Genomic DNA, 18,426 nt, shown 5'->3' on the forward strand with positions numbered 1-18,426 from the left:
ACCTGAGCTCCAATATTTCGAACGTTGCCATTGGATGGCTCAAGTATGACGTGATCATCTTGGAAGTGAGACAAAGAACCTTGTCGATTTCGTCGTGTTCTCGTGCGTGAATAATTCTCTTTACGGAGCACTTGGGTTGTGCTTCTTATACCAAGCCATTTCGGCCAAAAGCTTTAGTGTTCTTTCACTCCTGTGGCCGCCATTCTGGCTTGCTGACCCAGGAATTAATCCAGGGACTGATTTTATCGGAAACAGTCACCATTGCTTCGCAGGTTCGGTGGAATTTCCTTAACCAAGTTTATATTGTGTGTTCGTTAGTTCGAGGAATGAAAATTCGATTGGCCACGAGACACGCTTTGAGGAGTTCTTTCGTCGTAAACTTTGTAGTTTGGTTGTTGATAAATAGCTGTTGTTTTTTCTGTCTTTTATTCTAGTGGGACTGTAGATCCTGACCGGCTAACGGACCAGATTTCAAGAATATGGACAAGATATCAAATGGGTCGCCACCACCAGGCGAGGTCCATGGACAAGAAATCCTACAAGACTCAGTATACAGTGACGGAGGGTACATCCCACAGACAGATTTGAACAACCACTACGAAGAAGACAACGGAATAGATCTGGAGGGTTATCAGCCAACTTATGCTGAAGCTTTTCCACCCCTTCCTAGCGCACACGTTCAAAATTCTACTCCGAACGACACTGGATCAAAATGGCGTACCGCTACTGGTCCCATTCGTTCGACAACAGTGACTCAGGTAAGCTTATAAGTTAAAAAAAAATTTAAGTACTATAGAGTTAAGGTGTAAAGAATACCTGTTCAAAAATATATATCAATTTGTTGATAATGGTGGTAGTAGGAGTAAAATTATCAGTTTGATTTACGCTGATTTTAAAACCCCTCTTTCAAATTTTAAAATTGGCTACGTACGTGAAAATTGATACAAGATGTCTTTGTCTTTTCGCCTCGTTTTTTATTGAGTTGTTTATATTTTATTCTTTGGAGAGGAAATACAACGAGAAACATAAGTTTCCTACTTAGACGTGTTATTGATGTATTGGTGGTAAAACGAATCGGTTTTCTCCTTGTAGACAATCGGAATTTTTGCGTTTGTGTGAGCTTGGCCACGTTTACACACGAAGCCCTTCCGGTCAGGCAACAAAACAGAGAATCGTATGTTTATTCACAGAAAGATGTCTTTCTAAAGAAGATCGCAAATGATGTGTTACTTTAAAAATCGAGGACCTTTCCTTTCGTTTCCCAATCCGAGTGTTTTTTTTTTTTTTCTCTCTCCTTTAAAATCTCTATAAAAGCGAATTAGTTTTCAAGTATCTGCACTATCAATAATTTAGACGATGTTGTTTTTATTTCTTGATTTTCCAGTTGGTAAAATGTTGACATTCTTTTGTAATGCATCTTTTCAAACGGACTCTGTTGTAGTGACTGATCTCAGTTTTCCTTGCCGAAAGTATAAATAAATTGAGATTACATTTTGGATCTAGCTACGTCGCACTTTCTGAATTCAATACAATTTTTACCATCGTACTCGTCCGTTGATCGATATCCTTATACCAATCTCTCTTTTCTTATGTTCTTTACAAAAGGACCGTTTTAGAAATATTGTGTCTTTTTAACAAAATGAGAGACTTGAAGGTTTTTTATCTATAGCCTACTGCCACTGTTTATGCGGGCGATTTACATATTCTGTTTAGATAGTTGTCTATTTTTATCTTGTTTCTACGTGTCATGTGGAAACAAGGTCTCGTAATATTCTGTAAAATACTGCTATTCTAAAATAAATTGTTTAATGTGAAGTTTTAATGTGAATTTTTAAAATACTGTAAAAATTTGTTATGATGATTTGAGTTTGAGTCATACATTGGGAGAGGTTCTGCTTGTTACATAATAGTATAATTTATAATATTTATTGTAACTGAAGCACGTGCTTCGTCTAAAGTACAAAAGGGAGAAATTTTTCAACTTTCATTCTTGGCTGATTGAAAAATGAAAAAAAAAATCCTGCTGCACTTCTTGGTCACTTTTATTTTAGTGGGCACACTTTCAGTCATTATCCACCATCTTAATGTAAAATCAACATGACGGATTTTTGGTTTTGTGGGAGATTTTAATCAAAATTATTTTAAGTTTTATTTTATAGCTTTTTTCTTTGCATGAACTCGTTTGGGTTTGATTTAGTTTATCCATTGAGTTTCTCAGTGGAGAGCTCTTTCATCCTCCGTGGGTAAACAAATTAAGTTTATGTGTACATTAAAGATTGGTGTCATGTTGACAGTATTGTATTTTGCATTTAGCAGAGCTGCTGCTTTACGTTGTATTTCTACAAGTTAAATCCTCTTTGATTCCACTGATATCTAGAAACATACATATATCCCATGTTATTGTGGCAAGGTCTCAGCATTAAGCTTTTGTATTATACTGACGTTAAAAAAAACTAAACTGTTCTTACATGTATGAAATTTTGTGCCATCCAAGGAGAAGTGACCTAAGCCACAAAACATAGAGAAATAGCCAAAGAAAGGAATTAACATATTGAATTAAAAGATGATCAGGTATCAAGTGATCTAAAATAAACATCACCACTTTCATTCTTCAAGTTTGCCCTGGTTTCCCAGGTAGCAAACTACAAATGTATTGTTTATTGGAATAATGGCATGGGACAATAGTTTCATTACAAGGTGGCTACAAGAGGTGTTTTGAACTCAAACTGGCAACCTTCTTTGTCTTAATTTTACTCAAATTTCTTGTTACCTTCCTCAGCTCTGGCATCTTATTCATAAGTTCTTAAGACTACTACGAAAATGAGCCTTTTTTCTTTCAAGCTTATATCTCATTTTTTGTTTTAGCTTTTTTTTTGAATTGATTCATGGTATTTTGGTCACTTCATGCGGGGTATCCTGTGAGAGTCTATCATCTCTTCTAGTAGTAATATTTCCAGTCACTTCATGCTGGGTTTCCTGCATGTGATGGACTAGCATCTCATTCAGGGAGTGGGGATGTATTGTAATACTCCAAGTTACTTCATGTTTTAGCAACTAGTGTTGTGCTAGGCATGTGTTCTACTTGCAGTCTTTTTACAACTTAACCTCCTGACAAATTCTTTCCATTTTCCTTGGTTTCCTGTTTACCCCTCCTTCAGGATTCAATTGACCAGGGTTTTCTATTGATGATGCAGGTATTTCGTGTTCCCATGGAAGAACGCCGTTACAAAAAACCAAATGAAAATGCTTTCGGAGATGACCGCCAGAGAGAGATTTGCCGTGATATCATGGCAAAGACTGGAGCAGCAATTGAAATCAGTTCTGGAAAAGATCAAGGGTTGACAATCATGGTGACAGGAAAACCCGAGTTACTTGCCAAAGCCAGGCGCATGGTGCTCACCCAGCTTCAAACGCAGGTAAATTTGTTGAACTGCAATCTTTACCTGTTTGCTTTAATAATTTTAATAACAACTGTAGCAACTACATGTAACAACAACAACAGTCTATTCAGAGCTTTTCTCTGTAAGAAGAAAATGAAGAAAATTATGCTGTCTACTGAAGCCAAGCAAGTTGACTTGAAATCATAAAAGTTAACAACTCGAAATAACATTCTACACACGTATCTTATTTTATACAGTGAACAGCGTAAAACTCGCATTTTGATTGGTGTAGCGGAGTTTGTGATTAGAGTATAGACGAACGATTGACGTCAACAAAGCTTTGCAAACTGTTTTTGCGAGTAGTGGACAAACGTAGGCAAATTTTCGCAGGAAAGGCAAACTGCCCGATAAAAAATTGGACAATGACCATTGAGAGTGACCTCAACCAGGATAAAAAAAGCTAGAACTTTGTTGTGATGTGAAAAGGAAGCAAATATATGTCGGCGATAGAAATCCGGTAATGACGAGTAATCGATTACAAATCGCAGGGAAGCGACTTACATGCTGTAATATTTTGGGGTCAGGATTTCCCTCTGGAATAAAGGTTGGTTTTCAAAATATTGTTAGTGAAATTCTTTCGGATTATACTCTAGTCTGGAGGATCACAATTGCATGTGTTCAGTAGTCTAAAACTGAGTTTGCTGGAAAGTTTTCGACTCAGCTCAGGCAAAGCGTTTTTCCCTCAAGAAATGTGTTGAATTGTCTTAGTTATTGTATAAAACAAATAGATTCCATTTTGCCGTTGGTCTGTACTCTGATAAAGCACAAAGGACATCAAAACGTGGTAAGAACATCGGTCACGCTACTTGCCCGTACTTCTTCGTTCTCACCATGTTTGATGTCTGTGCGTTATCAGAGTACAAACGCACGGCAAAATGGAATCTATTTGTTACATCCATCAACTCCAAACTAGTTGGGATTCTAAATATTACAGCATGTTTCCATGTGAGGATACACTAAGAATCCCATGCTCATTCCCAGTGCTCCAGGACTATAACAGCATAGTGGATAGTGGTCCTTATCAGAGATTCACTGTTACATTTAAATGAATCTGAAAGCTAAATTTTAAGATCTCTATAATTTTACACAACATATTAGAAAATCTGAATTAAATATTAACACCAATTATTTCAAGAATACTTCTGGAAGCTAGAAAATTATCAGGCTTTTCTAGAAATCAGCTCTAGGTTCCCACGGATTAAAGCCCTAGGATAAAGAAATAATAAAATATCCCATTTACTTTTAATCAAAACCATCTCCACAATTTTGTCTCAACATTACTTTGTTTACATTTATTTTGATAGTAACACTTGAGCATTGCTTTCTAGACAGTGCAACCTTTATATAAATCCAAGTCTTGTACTTAAAACCATTGTAGTAAGACGAAACAAATGAGATTTGTGTAAGTATCCATTGATAGACGTGCCACCAAAGTAGACTTTGTTGCACACAAATACAGAGAGCAAACCTTCAGAGTTGGAATATATGTACATTTCTATCCAGAACAATGCTCTTGGAGACATCTTATATACACAATACCATAACCTGCTGCTTATAAGCCCTGGGCTTATACAACTTCGTAAATGGAGGGCTTATACCCAAGGGGGGGCTTATAACTGGAATAAAAAAAAATGTTTGAAAAGGAGCTTTAGCAGTGCTGATCAAAATCTTTTTCATTTACTTGTTTTTTATTAAGCTTTAAAATGTCATAATAAATGTGACCTCTCACGCGAAAACGTACACTAACGGCTATCTGTTAAATGGGTGAAACACGCGGCTGTCGAACGGGTAAGAAATGGCTCACAAAGCCATTTAAAACGGATGAAACCAAACGGCTGATGATTTATTCTGAACAGATTGGTATGACGGCTAAACGGCTAGGGAAAAATTTCGAACTGATGGTAATCAAGGCTGAACGGCTAAAAAAATTTTCAAACAGTAGACCTGAACAGCTGAACGGCATGAGAAAAATTTTGAACGGATGGTCCTGAACAGCTGAGCGGCTCATGAATTTCGAATGGATGGTAATCACGGCTGAACAGCTAAAAAAATTGAACAGTAGACCTGAACGGCACGAGTAAAATTTCAAACAGATGGTCTTGAACAGCTCGTGTAAAATTTCCAGCGGATGAACATGCAGTGGAGAAGAGATTGTCATGACTGGCTGCGAATGGAACTAGCGGATAACCATTAACAGTAGAACGGCTCATGTCTCAGTAAAACCGCAAACCGCTTGCTAAATGCTCACCTTTACAGCAAAAAAATCTTTAATACCACCAAATGCAAAGATTACTCGTCAACACGTCGCCCAACAGTCGTGGTTGTTTGCCGAAACCATGCCACCCAGTCCATTGTTTACTAAAATTAAAATACATACTCTTTAATACTGCTATTCAAGTTTTTTTCCTTCTACTTCTAGCAGCTTAACTTGTTATCACAATGCTATCCCACACTGACTTTTTTAGACTTTCAAACAGTTTAAATCAAAGAAACTGCAAGGATACATTGTTGTTGTTCATTCAAGCATGACTCTGAGATGCTCTGCGAAAACTGGCCAAAATTTGCATAGAGTTCTAAACAGTCGTCACAGGTAACGCAACATGATTACAACAGCCAGTCCGTATCAATCACTTGGAGTTGTCTATCCGTTTGAACGGATAGACAATTTTTCTGAATGAATGGCACAAGCCCGTTCGAATGGATGGATTATTTTTGTGTACGGATAACGAAACCACTCAAACGAATGCAAATTTTTCTGAACAGGTGCACTAGCTGTTCAAACGGGTGGGCAATTTTTGTGAACAGATGACACAGCCGTTCGAAAGGAGTGACTTCCTTTTTGAACAGATCGCCCAAGCCGTTCGAACAGAGGCAAATTTTTTCTGAACGGATGAGAAACGGCTTGTGAATGGATTTCCGTTCGAAAACAGAAAGCCGTTGCTGTATGTTTTCGTGTGAGAGGTCACAAATCAAATTCATTTCAATATGTACAGTAATACTACAGTGTACAGTAAAGCATTGAAAAGTTCCTTTTATTGGTATTTTACAAGACTAGAATCAAAAATGGTCTGATGCAAGGTTTAACATTGCAAGTCATACTGTGTAGTGATGGTTTCTAAGAATTGCAGGGTACTCAGTTAAGTGACCTTTTAAAGGAAAATCATTGTGCACTCTTTGACATTGTATTGCAATATTTTGAATAGGCCAATGTTGAGATCAGCATCCCACGAGAACATCACAAATTCATCCTGGGCAAAGGAGGCAAGACTTTGCAGCAGTTGGAGTTGCAGACTGCTACAAAGATCACCATGCCAAGGGATGGATCAGACCTCATCAGAATTGTGGGCACCAAGGAGGGTGTGGACAGTGCGAGGCATGAGATCCAGATCATTTCGGATGAACAGGTACATTCTGTGCTTTGGTACATTTTACTGTGCTGTTGATCATTAAAGTTTGGATATCAACACGTGAATTTCTGCTGATGGGTATCTCCATACAGTGAAATTTCATGCAAAGGGTAGTTTTTGTGTACACTGCAAGGGCAATTCCCCAGTTCCAAAATAGCCCAAGTAAATGCTCACCAAGCGTCTTGTTTTGCAGGCTAAACTGGCATTTGAACGACTGAAGATTGAACATGTGTACCACCCCTTTATTGCTGGAGCCAATGCGTCAAAGATAACAGAGCAGACAGGGGCTCGTATCAACATCCCTCCGCCCTCAGCGCAGAAAGATGAGATCACCATTGCTGGAGAGAAAGAGGGAGTGGCTAAGGCAAAGGAAACAGTTATGGCAATCTATGACGAGAAGAAACGCAAGACAACCACTGTGTCCATTGAGGTGAAGAAGTCGCAGCACAAGTATGTGATCGGCCCCCGAGGTGAAACACTGAAGGAGATACTGACTCTGACAGGTAAGAATATAAGTAAACAAACTCTAACCATTTCCTCTGCGGAATTCAATCATTATTGCTTGTACATGTATCTTTGGATGAAAGCCTCAAAACATGAACACTTGAAATATTTTTCTAATGTCTGCTGTGTTGGGAAACAAAATCCAAATTAGTGTGCTTAAATAGCTAAATATTGTTTGAGTAATGGCAGAAGTATTTTATGCACTTTTGGGTGGCCTTTTGAGGGAACTACTTTGTACTTTAAGGTCTAAACATTAACTTGAGGCCCAAAAATCTTGTTTGAAAAATTGTCAATTTTCATAGCTGTAGTGATCATTCAAACTGAAAGTTTTTAAGCAGTACTTCCTGTGGTGGGTCTGCTCTGTGGGCCATAAGTTACAACGTTTGAGGTTGTAGATGAAATCCTAAAAAAAAAACCCATCATCATCAGGTGTCTTGTTCATTTTCAGGTGTTTCTGTGGAGATGCCGCCTCTGGACAGTGACCTTGAAACCATCACCCTGCGTGGCGAGCCAGACAAGCTTGGAAGAGCTTTGACACAGGTTTACGAGAAAGCCAGCAGTGTTGTTTCTGCTGAGGTGGATGCTCCCCGCTGGCTTCACAGGTTCATCATTGGCAGAAAAGGACAGAACATACGGAAAATAACCCAAGATTTACCCAAGGTAAGGCGGGCTTGCAATCGAAAGTGTGTCTAAGCAACTTTTTGGGGGATTACTCTTCCTTCAAAAAGGCTGATTATAGCATAGTTTATAGCTTCCTTGTCTTGTTTTGTTAGATTGCACCAGGCAACATTTCCATGGATACCGGTTGCATTTCTGACTTAGGCATCAATTTTCAGCATAAAAATTATGTGATGTGTTATGTACAATCTTTGCAGCCTGGCATGTATGTTTATGAGCCATTAACAGATATATGCGATGTTTGTTATGTCTTTACAAGACAGTGACAATACAGTTGTATTTTAATGCAGGTTCATGTGGAATTCAGTGATGAGAAGGACAGTGTTTCCCTTGAGGGACCCCCTCAGGAGGTGGAAAAGGCACAAGAATCTCTGGAGACATTCATCAGGGAATTGGTCAGTTGATAAGACAAGCCATGTCCTTTGTAATGTGTTCTTCTTTCTCTCTTTTATATCACTGTTGTTGCCATTTAGCTTCTCCTGTTAAATTAATAAATTTATTTATTTAGGATCAGTTTTGCCCAAAGCATCTAATGTGGTGCAAGGGATTGTATGGATTGATTGATTGTTGTTTTTATTTTGCAGAAAGCTTCAATGGACTATGCAGAAATCACTGTGGACCACAAATATCACCCGCACATCATTGGCAAGAATGGAGCCAATGGTAGGTTTCTTTGCAGTATATCAAACATTTTTCTGTGGAACTGCACTTTGTGATCACCCCATGAACTAAAACTCACCAGTAATACAACAATGTTCTTATTACAAACACTTTTTCCATCCAAATAAGACACTCGTATTTGTATTTTCTTTTCTGAAAAAACCTATTTATCCAACCATGCATTGTTACCAGCAGCTCTTTATTGCTATTACTGGTTTACTTATTGATAGGGTGAACTCCCCAGTAGAATGTAGATGTTGAATCCTTTTGAACTGAGAGATAAAGAAGCTCTTTTCTTTTTAGTGAACCGCATCAAGACTGAAACTGGAACGTCCATTCTAATCCCATCCAACAACGAACACAGCAACATCCTGAGAATTGAAGGATCCCCAAAAGGTGTGGCATTGGCCAAAGAAGAAATTCTACAGATGGTGAAGAAACTGGTGAGTAGATCAAGCTTTTGCCTCAAAATTTCTTCTCACATGTTACCAGTGCTGTGTAATTTACCTTGAGAAAATCAGACTCTAGACTTAGTAATGAGAAGTTAAAGGAATTATGTTCATATTAGGTTGTCTAGATGACTTAAAAGGCAAGTTTTACCAGTGTTTTCATTAACTTTCATCATAGCAGGGTTTTTACTGTGCCTTTCAGTAACGTACAGTGTCTTGAAATAAGTTTATTGTTCTTGCAGGAAAATGAAAAGACTAAAGATGTGATTATTGAACAACGATTTCATCGTGCAATCATTGGAACCAAGGGAGAAAAGATCCGTGAGACTCGTGACAAATATCCTGAAGTACAGATTTCCTTCCCTGATGCTGGAAAGAAGAGTGACATTGTGAATTTACGTGGACCCCGAGAAGATGTGGACAGTGTCTACACTCTACTCAAGAAGTTGAATGCTGAACTGGTAAGTTAGGTTTTCTTGGTGATAATTTGTTGATCCTTTCATTCGCAATTTCAAACCTGGACAAAACTCCCATTGAGTAAAGAATGTAGAACTTAAAAGCACATTAAAGTTTTAACTACTGAATATCATTAATTAATTGCTGTCTTGTGAATAATTGCTTCTCTCTGAAAATACATGTTTCAAAATCTTGCCTTAAGTAACCCCCCCCCCCCCCACCCTTCTGTTAACCACCTCCCATGTTCACTGTGTCAGCTGCTAGATACGTCACACTGGAGCCACAGGTGACCCACAAAGTCAGAGATTGAATCAACTAGGAGTATCGGCTCTCCCCCATGGATGGGATCAAGGTTACCCCCAGCAGCAATGTTGCTTGAACCCATTTATACAAGAGGGTGAAAAAAGGCAAGTCTAAAGAAACATCAAAATAGCAAAGGCTAGGTCTGGAACCAGCACATTTCAGACTCCCCCCCCCCGTCCTTCCATATGTTGATAGCTACAGAGTTGTTAAAAATTAATTTGCATGAGTACTCTACTTGTTACTGTTCAGATTGCTGCCAATTTCCGTGTGGAAGTTCCTATCTTCAAGCAGTTCCACAAGAATGTCATTGGCAGAGGAGGCATTACCATCAAAAAGGTAACAAATGCTGTCCTGCATTCCAGGAGTTTGTTGTTTCATATCTCCCCACCCACCCCCAGTAATTCAACTAGAATGATGTCTTAGAGACTGCTCAGTAGGTGTAAGATTACCCTGCAATTTCAGTCATGTATTTGCTTCAAGTAATAAGCTAGTTTCACTGAACAAAAAACAGGAAGTGATGAATTTAACTTGGTCATGGCTTTTGCAGTCTTGTTGTGTAGGAAAGAATGAGAACTGTAGAGTTTGTATCTTGGAGGTGGCGTCCATTGAAGTCTACCTTGGTGTTGGGGCTTTTAAAAAAATTCAAAATCTTTAGGATGAAGTTTGCCATTGAAATCTTGAAATTTCATGACTTGCAAGTGTGTTTACCTCTGTTTATAATGGCAATTCTGATTTCACATGAGTGAACTCCTATTCTTAATTCCAGATTCGAGAGGAAACTGATACCAAGATTGAGTTACCGTCAGAAGGAAGTGACAGTGACGTGATTGTCATCACTGGACATAAAGCGCAAGTGGAAGCAGCTCGAGATCGCATTATCGCTATACAAAATGAATTGGTAAGACTGTTGGTAACTTGTTTTGGTGGGTGGGTGCACTGCATTATACAGTGTCATGCCACCACCCAGTTCAGTTGGTAGAGCACCAGACTGCTGCGTGGCAGGTCGTCGGTGCGAATTCCAGCCAGACCAACACTCTGCATCTTAGGATATTAAGGAGAAGGTGCTGCTTTTGCTTTGACATCTTCAAGTTGTTATAGCTTATCCTAACCCACATAACCATGTAGAAATGGCAGTCCCATCAAAAGAACCACAGAGGACTTAATAAACCCTGGCCGTTACCACACTCAGTGTCAGCATGTGGTCTGCTTGGGGTGATTCTCTGAAAGGCTTCTGAGTGAATGAGACCACAACATAACAGCCAGAAAACATGGGATTTGCCAAGAAACTTATTGATGTAGACATAGTCATGTTTGTTGGTGTACTGCAAAATTGATTAAGAGAACCAGCCTTGGTAACAACAGCTGCTTTATATTGCAGGCCAATGTGACTCAGATGGAGATAAATATTCCACATAAACATCACAATGCCGTGATCGGAGCCAAGGGCAGACTCATCCGCTCCATCATGGATGAATGCGGCGGGGTCAGTATCAAGTTCCCACCAGAAGGCAGTAACAGCGACAAGGTTCTCATTCGTGGACCCAAGGATGACGTTGAAAAGGCCAAGAAGCAACTTCTGGAGCTTATGAATGAGAAGGTTAGGCATTTTGTTCCTATGACAAATAAGTTGTAAAATTTCTCAATACTGCTAAGTCTGAGTAACTTTAAAGTTAAACTTGACTTAACATTCTACTTCACACAAAACCGTGTCTCATTGCTTTCTTGTGCGACTTGAGGATTTGATCATGGGCCTTGAAAATTTGAATCACGTCTTCAGTATAAAGTAATAGTAATTTGCCTCAATCTTCTTGTATTTTGTCATGAACACTGCACACTGATTGGGTAATTTTGTGATACAGTGTTGTAGCCTAGAAAACTTGCTTAACTTGCTAGGTGAAGTTCCCAAGAGGAAAGCCCTAAACTATGTGATGTAAACTCTCAACACCTATGATGTAAATTTTATTCCATAGGTAATAAGTGTAAGAATTTCATGACCAGCAGTGACATTGTAATTTGTCTTTTATGCCACAGGAAGCTAACAGTTATACTACTGAGATTCGTGCCAAACCACAGCATCACCGTTTCCTGATTGGCAGAGGTGGAGCTAACATCAGAAAAGTTCGTGAGAATACTGGAGCAAGGATTGTGTTTCCAACTCCAAATGATGATGACAAGGAACTGATTACCATCATTGGAAAGAAGGAAGGAGTTGAGGCTGCCAAGCAAGAACTTCTGAAAGCCATTAAAGACCTGGTATGGAAAGAGTTTTTTTATTCTTCTATTTTCAAGAAGGAAAGCTGGCAATGCTAATTTTTTCACCGTTTTTCTTCCATTTTCTGTAATGATTGTTGTGGCCTAGTGAGACAACAGTTGAAGCAACAATGTTTTCTTTTTCTTGAATGGTTGGGTACTCCAGCATGAATTGTGTTCCCAAGCTAAGAAACAGTTTCAATCAGCATTTATTCAACTTTGTTTCATTGCACGTGTAGCCTGCCTATTTAAATTTAATTAGTGAGGGTTGTAGTTAGTCAAGATTTGTACGTAACTTCATTTGCAGGCTCCAATGTTGACTAGCATGTTCCCCTCATTTCCTTCTCTGAAACATGGTATTAGAACTTGTAAAGGAAATGTTTCATCTTTGGTGATCATTTTCTTTATTCTCATAACCTGTATGTTTGATTAAGTGTGATATTGTAAGGAGAAATTAGATGGTGATCACTGTTGGGGCTTACAGTCAACCCAGGTCACGCATTAACAGTATTTCCAAGAATGAAATGAACATTTGAAGTTCTCTTTGTAATGTCTGACGTGTGAATGGAATGTTGGACATTTCTCTGGAAATCGTTCCGAAAAAGACATTAACTGAAAAAAAGATTCAAAATACTTGGGAAACAATTGTTATTCTTGAAATATTCAATTTTGCAATGTTAAGAAAAATTCATAGCTTTATACCCAGGGTCCAAAATTAACTTTTTTAGGCAGGCGCCAAGTGGCGACTGAAATTTTTTTTCAGTCGCCATATGGAAAAATGTGGTCGCCAAAAAGCGGAAAAAAAAGTGTCAATAAAATTTTTCCTTCGCAGCGAAACACAAACCAAAATGTTTGGTTGTCAGATGGAAAATTCTGGTCGCCAATTTTTCTTTTAAGAATCAGAACGAAGAGAACGCGTTTGCGTTTGGGTACCTGTTTTCCTGTCTAGTCACTAGAGCTGCCCATATCGAAGTTGTTCATTCGCTCGATACCGATGGCTTCATTAACGCATTGTGATTTATACACCTACCACTGAAAAAAGACGATGAATGTATGATCGAATGCTGGCTATATACGCAGTTTCATAAGACTGCTAAATGTTTTAAGTCAACATTATACCTTCTCTTGTCTCTACCTTTTGGAGAAGAAATGTACCCAATTGAAAAACTGCCAGTTGGTTCTTTGCTCTATGTTCAAAACCGTAAACGATCTTTCCTTTCGCGTTCTGGCAAGACGATCAACGGATTGCCATGTTGTTCGCACCAGGCCACAACCTTGCAGCATTTTTCGTTCAAAAAATATGGCGGCGAAGCTTTGCACTCAGCTCGAGCTGTGAAGCGTTGTGATAGATTTATAATAACAGGAAAATTTTGTGGAGAATGTGAATGCACAACACTGAATTTTTCATTTTCTTTCTTAACTTGCACGCCACTCCTACCAGTTTGGTTCCTGGAAAGTTTGCCATTTTTGTAAAAGTTGAGCGAGTTGAAATGATCGCGAAGTAGCACAAATGAAATAAAGATATATTTTCAGGTGATGTTTTCGTTGCCATTGCCGTCGTCGTTGCTTAAGCTCCCTAATAATTTATGTTGTGGAGACAAGTGGATTTCAGTCTGGTACTCTTGTTCAGTGGCACTTATATTGTTAATACTTTTGGCCCTGCTTAGGACAATATCGTGGAGGGTGAAGTCCATGTCGACCCCAAGCACCACAAGTACTTTGTTGCCAAGCGAGGTGAAAAGCTACGTGACATCGCTGAAGATTTTGGAGGAGTTGTTGTCAGCTTCCCTAGAAATGGAGTCAATTCTGACCGTGTCGTCCTCAAGGGTGCAAAAGATTGTATTGAGGGTGCCAAGAAGAGGATTCTGGAGATTGTGGAAGAGCTTGAATCAATGGTCTCCATTGAGTGTGTTATTCCTCAGAAATACCATCGTAACATCATGGGAGCGAAGGGAGCTAACGTGCAGAAGGTGACATCTGAGCATAATGTTCAAATCAAGTTTCCTGATCGTGAGAACAGAGGACAGGGAATGGTGAACGGCAGCTCATGCCCTGTGGAAGAGACTGGTGACGAGCCTGGTTCCCCTCCTGCAAGTCCTCGCAAGTGCGATACCATCACCATAGTTGGTTCAAAAGACAATGCAGAGGCAGCTAAGCAAGCCTTAATGGTACGGGCAGTATTAGTTCCATTTAATTTGAACTTATTTTTTGTAAGGAAGGTTTTGCATTCAATTTCTGTGAGTCTTCAGTAGCCCATCAAAGTGATGAAATTAACGCAAGTTGCAAAACAATTGGAAACGGCACACTCTGACATAACAAGTATGTCACACTTTGTTATCTTTTTGTTTTCAGGAACTTGTTCCTATCACAGAGGTCATCACCATTCCATTTGACTATCATCGCTTCATTATTGGTGCCAAGGGAGCAAATGTCCGTCACATGATGGATGAGTGTGATGTTAACATCACCATACCTCCCTCTAGGGATGAATCTGACCAGGTTACCATTTTGGGTACTCGCACCAAGGTCAACAGGGCAATTCAGGCTCTTCAACAAAAGGTGGCTGAGATTGAGGCAGAGAATGAGGACCGGGTAGGTTTCTTATTTTCTCTGAGGCCCTTTCATTTAAGGTCATCAAACAGGGTTCGCATTGTAAAAGGGAAAGCTCCTCACCGTCTTTGTCACAAATTCACTGCTTCAACATCTCGTCAAAGCTGGTAGATGAAGTGAGATGGATGGATATGAACTGTGCGAAGTTGGTATTTCAAGGATATAGCCAACCATAGTGTTTTATTATCGCTTGCCAGGTCTTTACAATGTATGACCAAATTTTTAGCAGTTCAGCCATAACAAGTAATCGTAATCAGAAGGTTTAGGTTCGACTCCTGATAGGAGCACTCGGAATTTCTTTTTCTGAGTTTGCCTGTTTCATTACTGAAGTAATATATCAAACATGAGGAAGAGTGTTTCCTCCAATTTCCAAACGTGGAGTAGTAGGTTGGAAAAACGAGGCTCAGCTGAGATTTTTAACCAACTTCAATGTGTTTGGAAATAAAAGGAAACCTTCTTTCGAGTGTTTGATATACCTTCTCAAACTATTGATAATTCTTGGAGAAATTCGAAGCAAAAGTTCACAAAATTTTATGATAATTAAGATCACATTTCTAAACCTCCCTCACGGTAGTGATTTGCTTTGTTTATTAATGAGTTTGAGAATAATACATCATTCTCATAACAAGTATTGTTTTCTGAATAGATCCCTCTTTTTCAATTATGCAAATTTATATTTCCATTTGGCGTTATTTTTAAGACAGGCACTTTGTTAGCGTAGTTAGATCAGCATCGGTCTGTAGGGCTTCTCATTTTGGTTTAGTGCGGTTATTGAAATGGCATCTTACAGCTACTTATCTGTTTTTTTTCTTTTGCCACAGCAACTGCGCAATTTCAAAATGGAGGTCAGCATTCCTAGCTCCTACCACCCCAAGATCATTGGCCGCAAAGGACAAGTCATTCAGAAAATCCGCACTGATCATGGAGTGCAAATCCAGTTCCCCCCAGTTGATGCCACTGACTCAGAAGCTGACAGGATAATCCTGACAGGTTACGAACACAACTGTGAAGCAGGAAAGGTGGCCATCTTGAAGATAGTCAAAGATCTGGTAAGTGTACTTGGTTTCAGTGTTTTTCGATTAGCTATTGAGACAAATCTGGTAGTTCAACATTAAATGGAATTCTTTATCAACCCATTGTATTGTACATGCAAAGAGCTGCGTTTTGTCTCTATGGAAAGGCCTTTTTGTCCAGGTTTATTAGGTAGGTCAGGGCTGCGCCAGACTGCTTTAGTCCTCAGTCAGTTTTAAGAACCAAAAAAAAATATGGCGTGTAAAAATTGTCTTGCACGAAAATGCATTGCACGGGTGGGAAGAAGCTTTTGTGTGCAGTATTTTATTTTCATGGGTGCTTGCATTTTTGTCTCTCTTGACCATCCTTGATTGGAAGGAAAACATTCAGTCCAAGGCTGTACCATTATAATATCAGCGTTTTTTTTGTTTACACAGGAGAACCAAGTTAGTGTGGAGGTGCCAATTGACCCTCGTGTGCACCGCCGCTTGATCGGCACTAAGGGGCGTGCCATCCGCAAATTCATGGAAACCTACAAGGTGGACATCCGGTTCCCATCACTGAACACTGCAGATCCTGTCGTCATTTCTGGGCTTGATGAGAATGTTGAAGAAGCTAAAGACCAGCTGCTGTTGCTGGAAGAAGAATATGTAAGTGCCACAACACAGTTTGTCTTAGTATGGACACAATTGACTACTTCAACTGTCTCCTTCAGACTCATTTGATAGTTCATTAAGAAAAAAGAAAGGAAATCACCGACTATCTTGAAGAACGTTTGGAAATGTGCTCTTAATTATCATAAAAATTTAGTAAACTTTTGCTTTGAATTTCTCCAAGAATTGTTCAAATTTTGAGAAGCTGTTTCAAACACTCGAAGAAAAATGTTTCATCCGATTTCCAGACACTGCCAGATTGGTTTAAAATACTCGATTCTCGGTGTTTGGAAATCAAATAAAACACTCTTTGTCGAGTTGCATGTATTACAACCAGAATTCAATGATAGCCTTTGGGCATCCTAGTCAAGGCAATGGGTTGGTTTTCTGTAAGTGTTGTCAAATGGTGGTTCAATAGCTCATCATCATGAAGTTATTAAAAGTGGCTGTTTCTAGTCATGAAAATACTAGACAGCTTTTTGAAATCCAAACTTTGTTGAGAGTTGTTAACAGAAGGTGTCCAGTGTTGATGACATTATAATTCTGATTTAACAGCATTGAGCTGTGTAGCTGTTCTCCTTACTGCTGTGGTACAAGTTGGGAGAATTTGTTTAAACGTCAAGACATTTGGTGCCCATTTACTTTATTCTCGTGGCTGTAACCTGTTCCTTTGATTTGTGCACTTGTTGTTGATTTGTCATTAGTAATTTATGCCAAAATTAGGTTCAATCAAGCACTCTCAAATTAAACAAGTGTTACGGGTTACAGCCCCTAATGCAGCCTTGATTCTCAATTCTTAATGTTTTCCTGATATCAAATGGCTTTGTCACGCTATATTGGAGACTGCTTTTTAGCGCCCACCTGTCTTAGGGATCACACTTAGCAATTTGGGGTGGTTACTTACAGGAGGCTGACTTCAGAAGCTAACATGTTTTTTGTGGTCCTTCGCAGATGCAAGATGTGCGCGAGGAGATAGAACAACACGATTTAGTGACTCATTACATGAACCCGCCCAGCAAGCAGAGCAACCAGATTGGCTTCGTGGTCCGAGATGCACCTTGGGACAACGTCCAGAAATCAGGTGGGGGCAGGCAACAGAAACAGACGCAGCCGCAGTCCAATACCCAAGACAAGCCACTTCCACCAGACACAAGCAACATTGCAGACTTCCCCTGCATAGGCAGTTCCACTGCTGTGCCACGCCCCACTGCCTGGGGGCCTACTCGCCGCTAATGTTCCACAGCATGGCGTTTCCCCCTAAGGTCACAGACATGCAGATGAAAAAACGATTTTAGAGAATAGAGCATTTTTAGTAGTCGTGTATCGTGAGATTTCCAGTATCCACGAACAGTAGTGTAACAAATGATTGTTTTCTCTGGGGTTAGTCTCGTTGTGTGACTTCAGGCAAGGCTGTGTGATAATAAGTCTTGTTGTGTGACCAGCTCAGGTTGTGTTTTGATCTAGTTTAATTTGTGGTCACGCAGGAGTTGTTTTGCTTTTCATTGGGCAGTTAACGGGTAATTTTGGGTTTTATTCTCTTACTGAAACCTTTAAATGTTCTTTTTGATTGCGGTGTAGCTTTTCCGGTTGAATTAAATTATTTTCATCTGATTTCAACGACCACACTTTCCACTATCGTACCAAAGATTCTTAACAAGGACCATAAAGAAAAAAAAAAGAAAAGAAAAATCTATCGTAATATTTGATATTCTTTATATTCCCAACCCCTTCCCAAAAATAAAAATACAGAATAAAAAAAAAAATTAGATGAAAATGTAATAGAGCCAGTGCCTGAAGATTGTTTATCTGTCCTTTTTAGAAAATGAAGACAATAAGTTAACAAAAGGCAGAAACTATTTTGCATGGCCGCCACTATCTATGATGGCTTTGGTAGGTCGAATAAACTGTTTAAACAGAAAGTTCAACGCTTGTTTTTATGCTAATATTTACGAAGGAAATGCACTTTTTAAAACTTAATAGGGTTTATACAGACCATGGACTTTCT

The 18,426-nt window shown here is 39.2% G+C and overlaps 1 protein-coding gene across 1 annotated transcript; it reads left to right on the forward strand.

Moving 5' to 3' along the window:
* The first annotated feature begins 69 nt into the window (after nucleotides 1-69).
* Nucleotides 70-18,340, forward strand: LOC146460611 (vigilin-like). Its single transcript, XM_085088060.1, has 19 exons — nucleotides 70-272; nucleotides 435-758; nucleotides 3,195-3,416; nucleotides 6,644-6,844; nucleotides 7,041-7,350; nucleotides 7,800-8,011; nucleotides 8,320-8,424; nucleotides 8,614-8,692; nucleotides 8,993-9,132; nucleotides 9,381-9,599; nucleotides 10,147-10,233; nucleotides 10,664-10,795; nucleotides 11,276-11,494; nucleotides 11,929-12,150; nucleotides 13,815-14,315; nucleotides 14,500-14,739; nucleotides 15,579-15,806; nucleotides 16,206-16,418; nucleotides 17,373-18,340. Exons 2-19 carry the CDS (start codon nucleotides 480-482, stop codon nucleotides 17,652-17,654), a joined length of 3,891 nt encoding a protein of 1,296 aa, XP_084944186.1. The 5' UTR covers nucleotides 70-272; nucleotides 435-479; the 3' UTR covers nucleotides 17,655-18,340.
* The last annotated feature ends 86 nt before the right edge of the window (nucleotides 18,341-18,426 follow it).

This window comes from Pavona decussata, unplaced genomic scaffold, assembly GCF_977016875.1.
Source record: "Pavona decussata unplaced genomic scaffold, jaPavDecu1.1 SCAFFOLD_210, whole genome shotgun sequence".
Classification (NCBI taxonomy): Eukaryota; Metazoa; Cnidaria; class Anthozoa; order Scleractinia; family Agariciidae; genus Pavona; species Pavona decussata.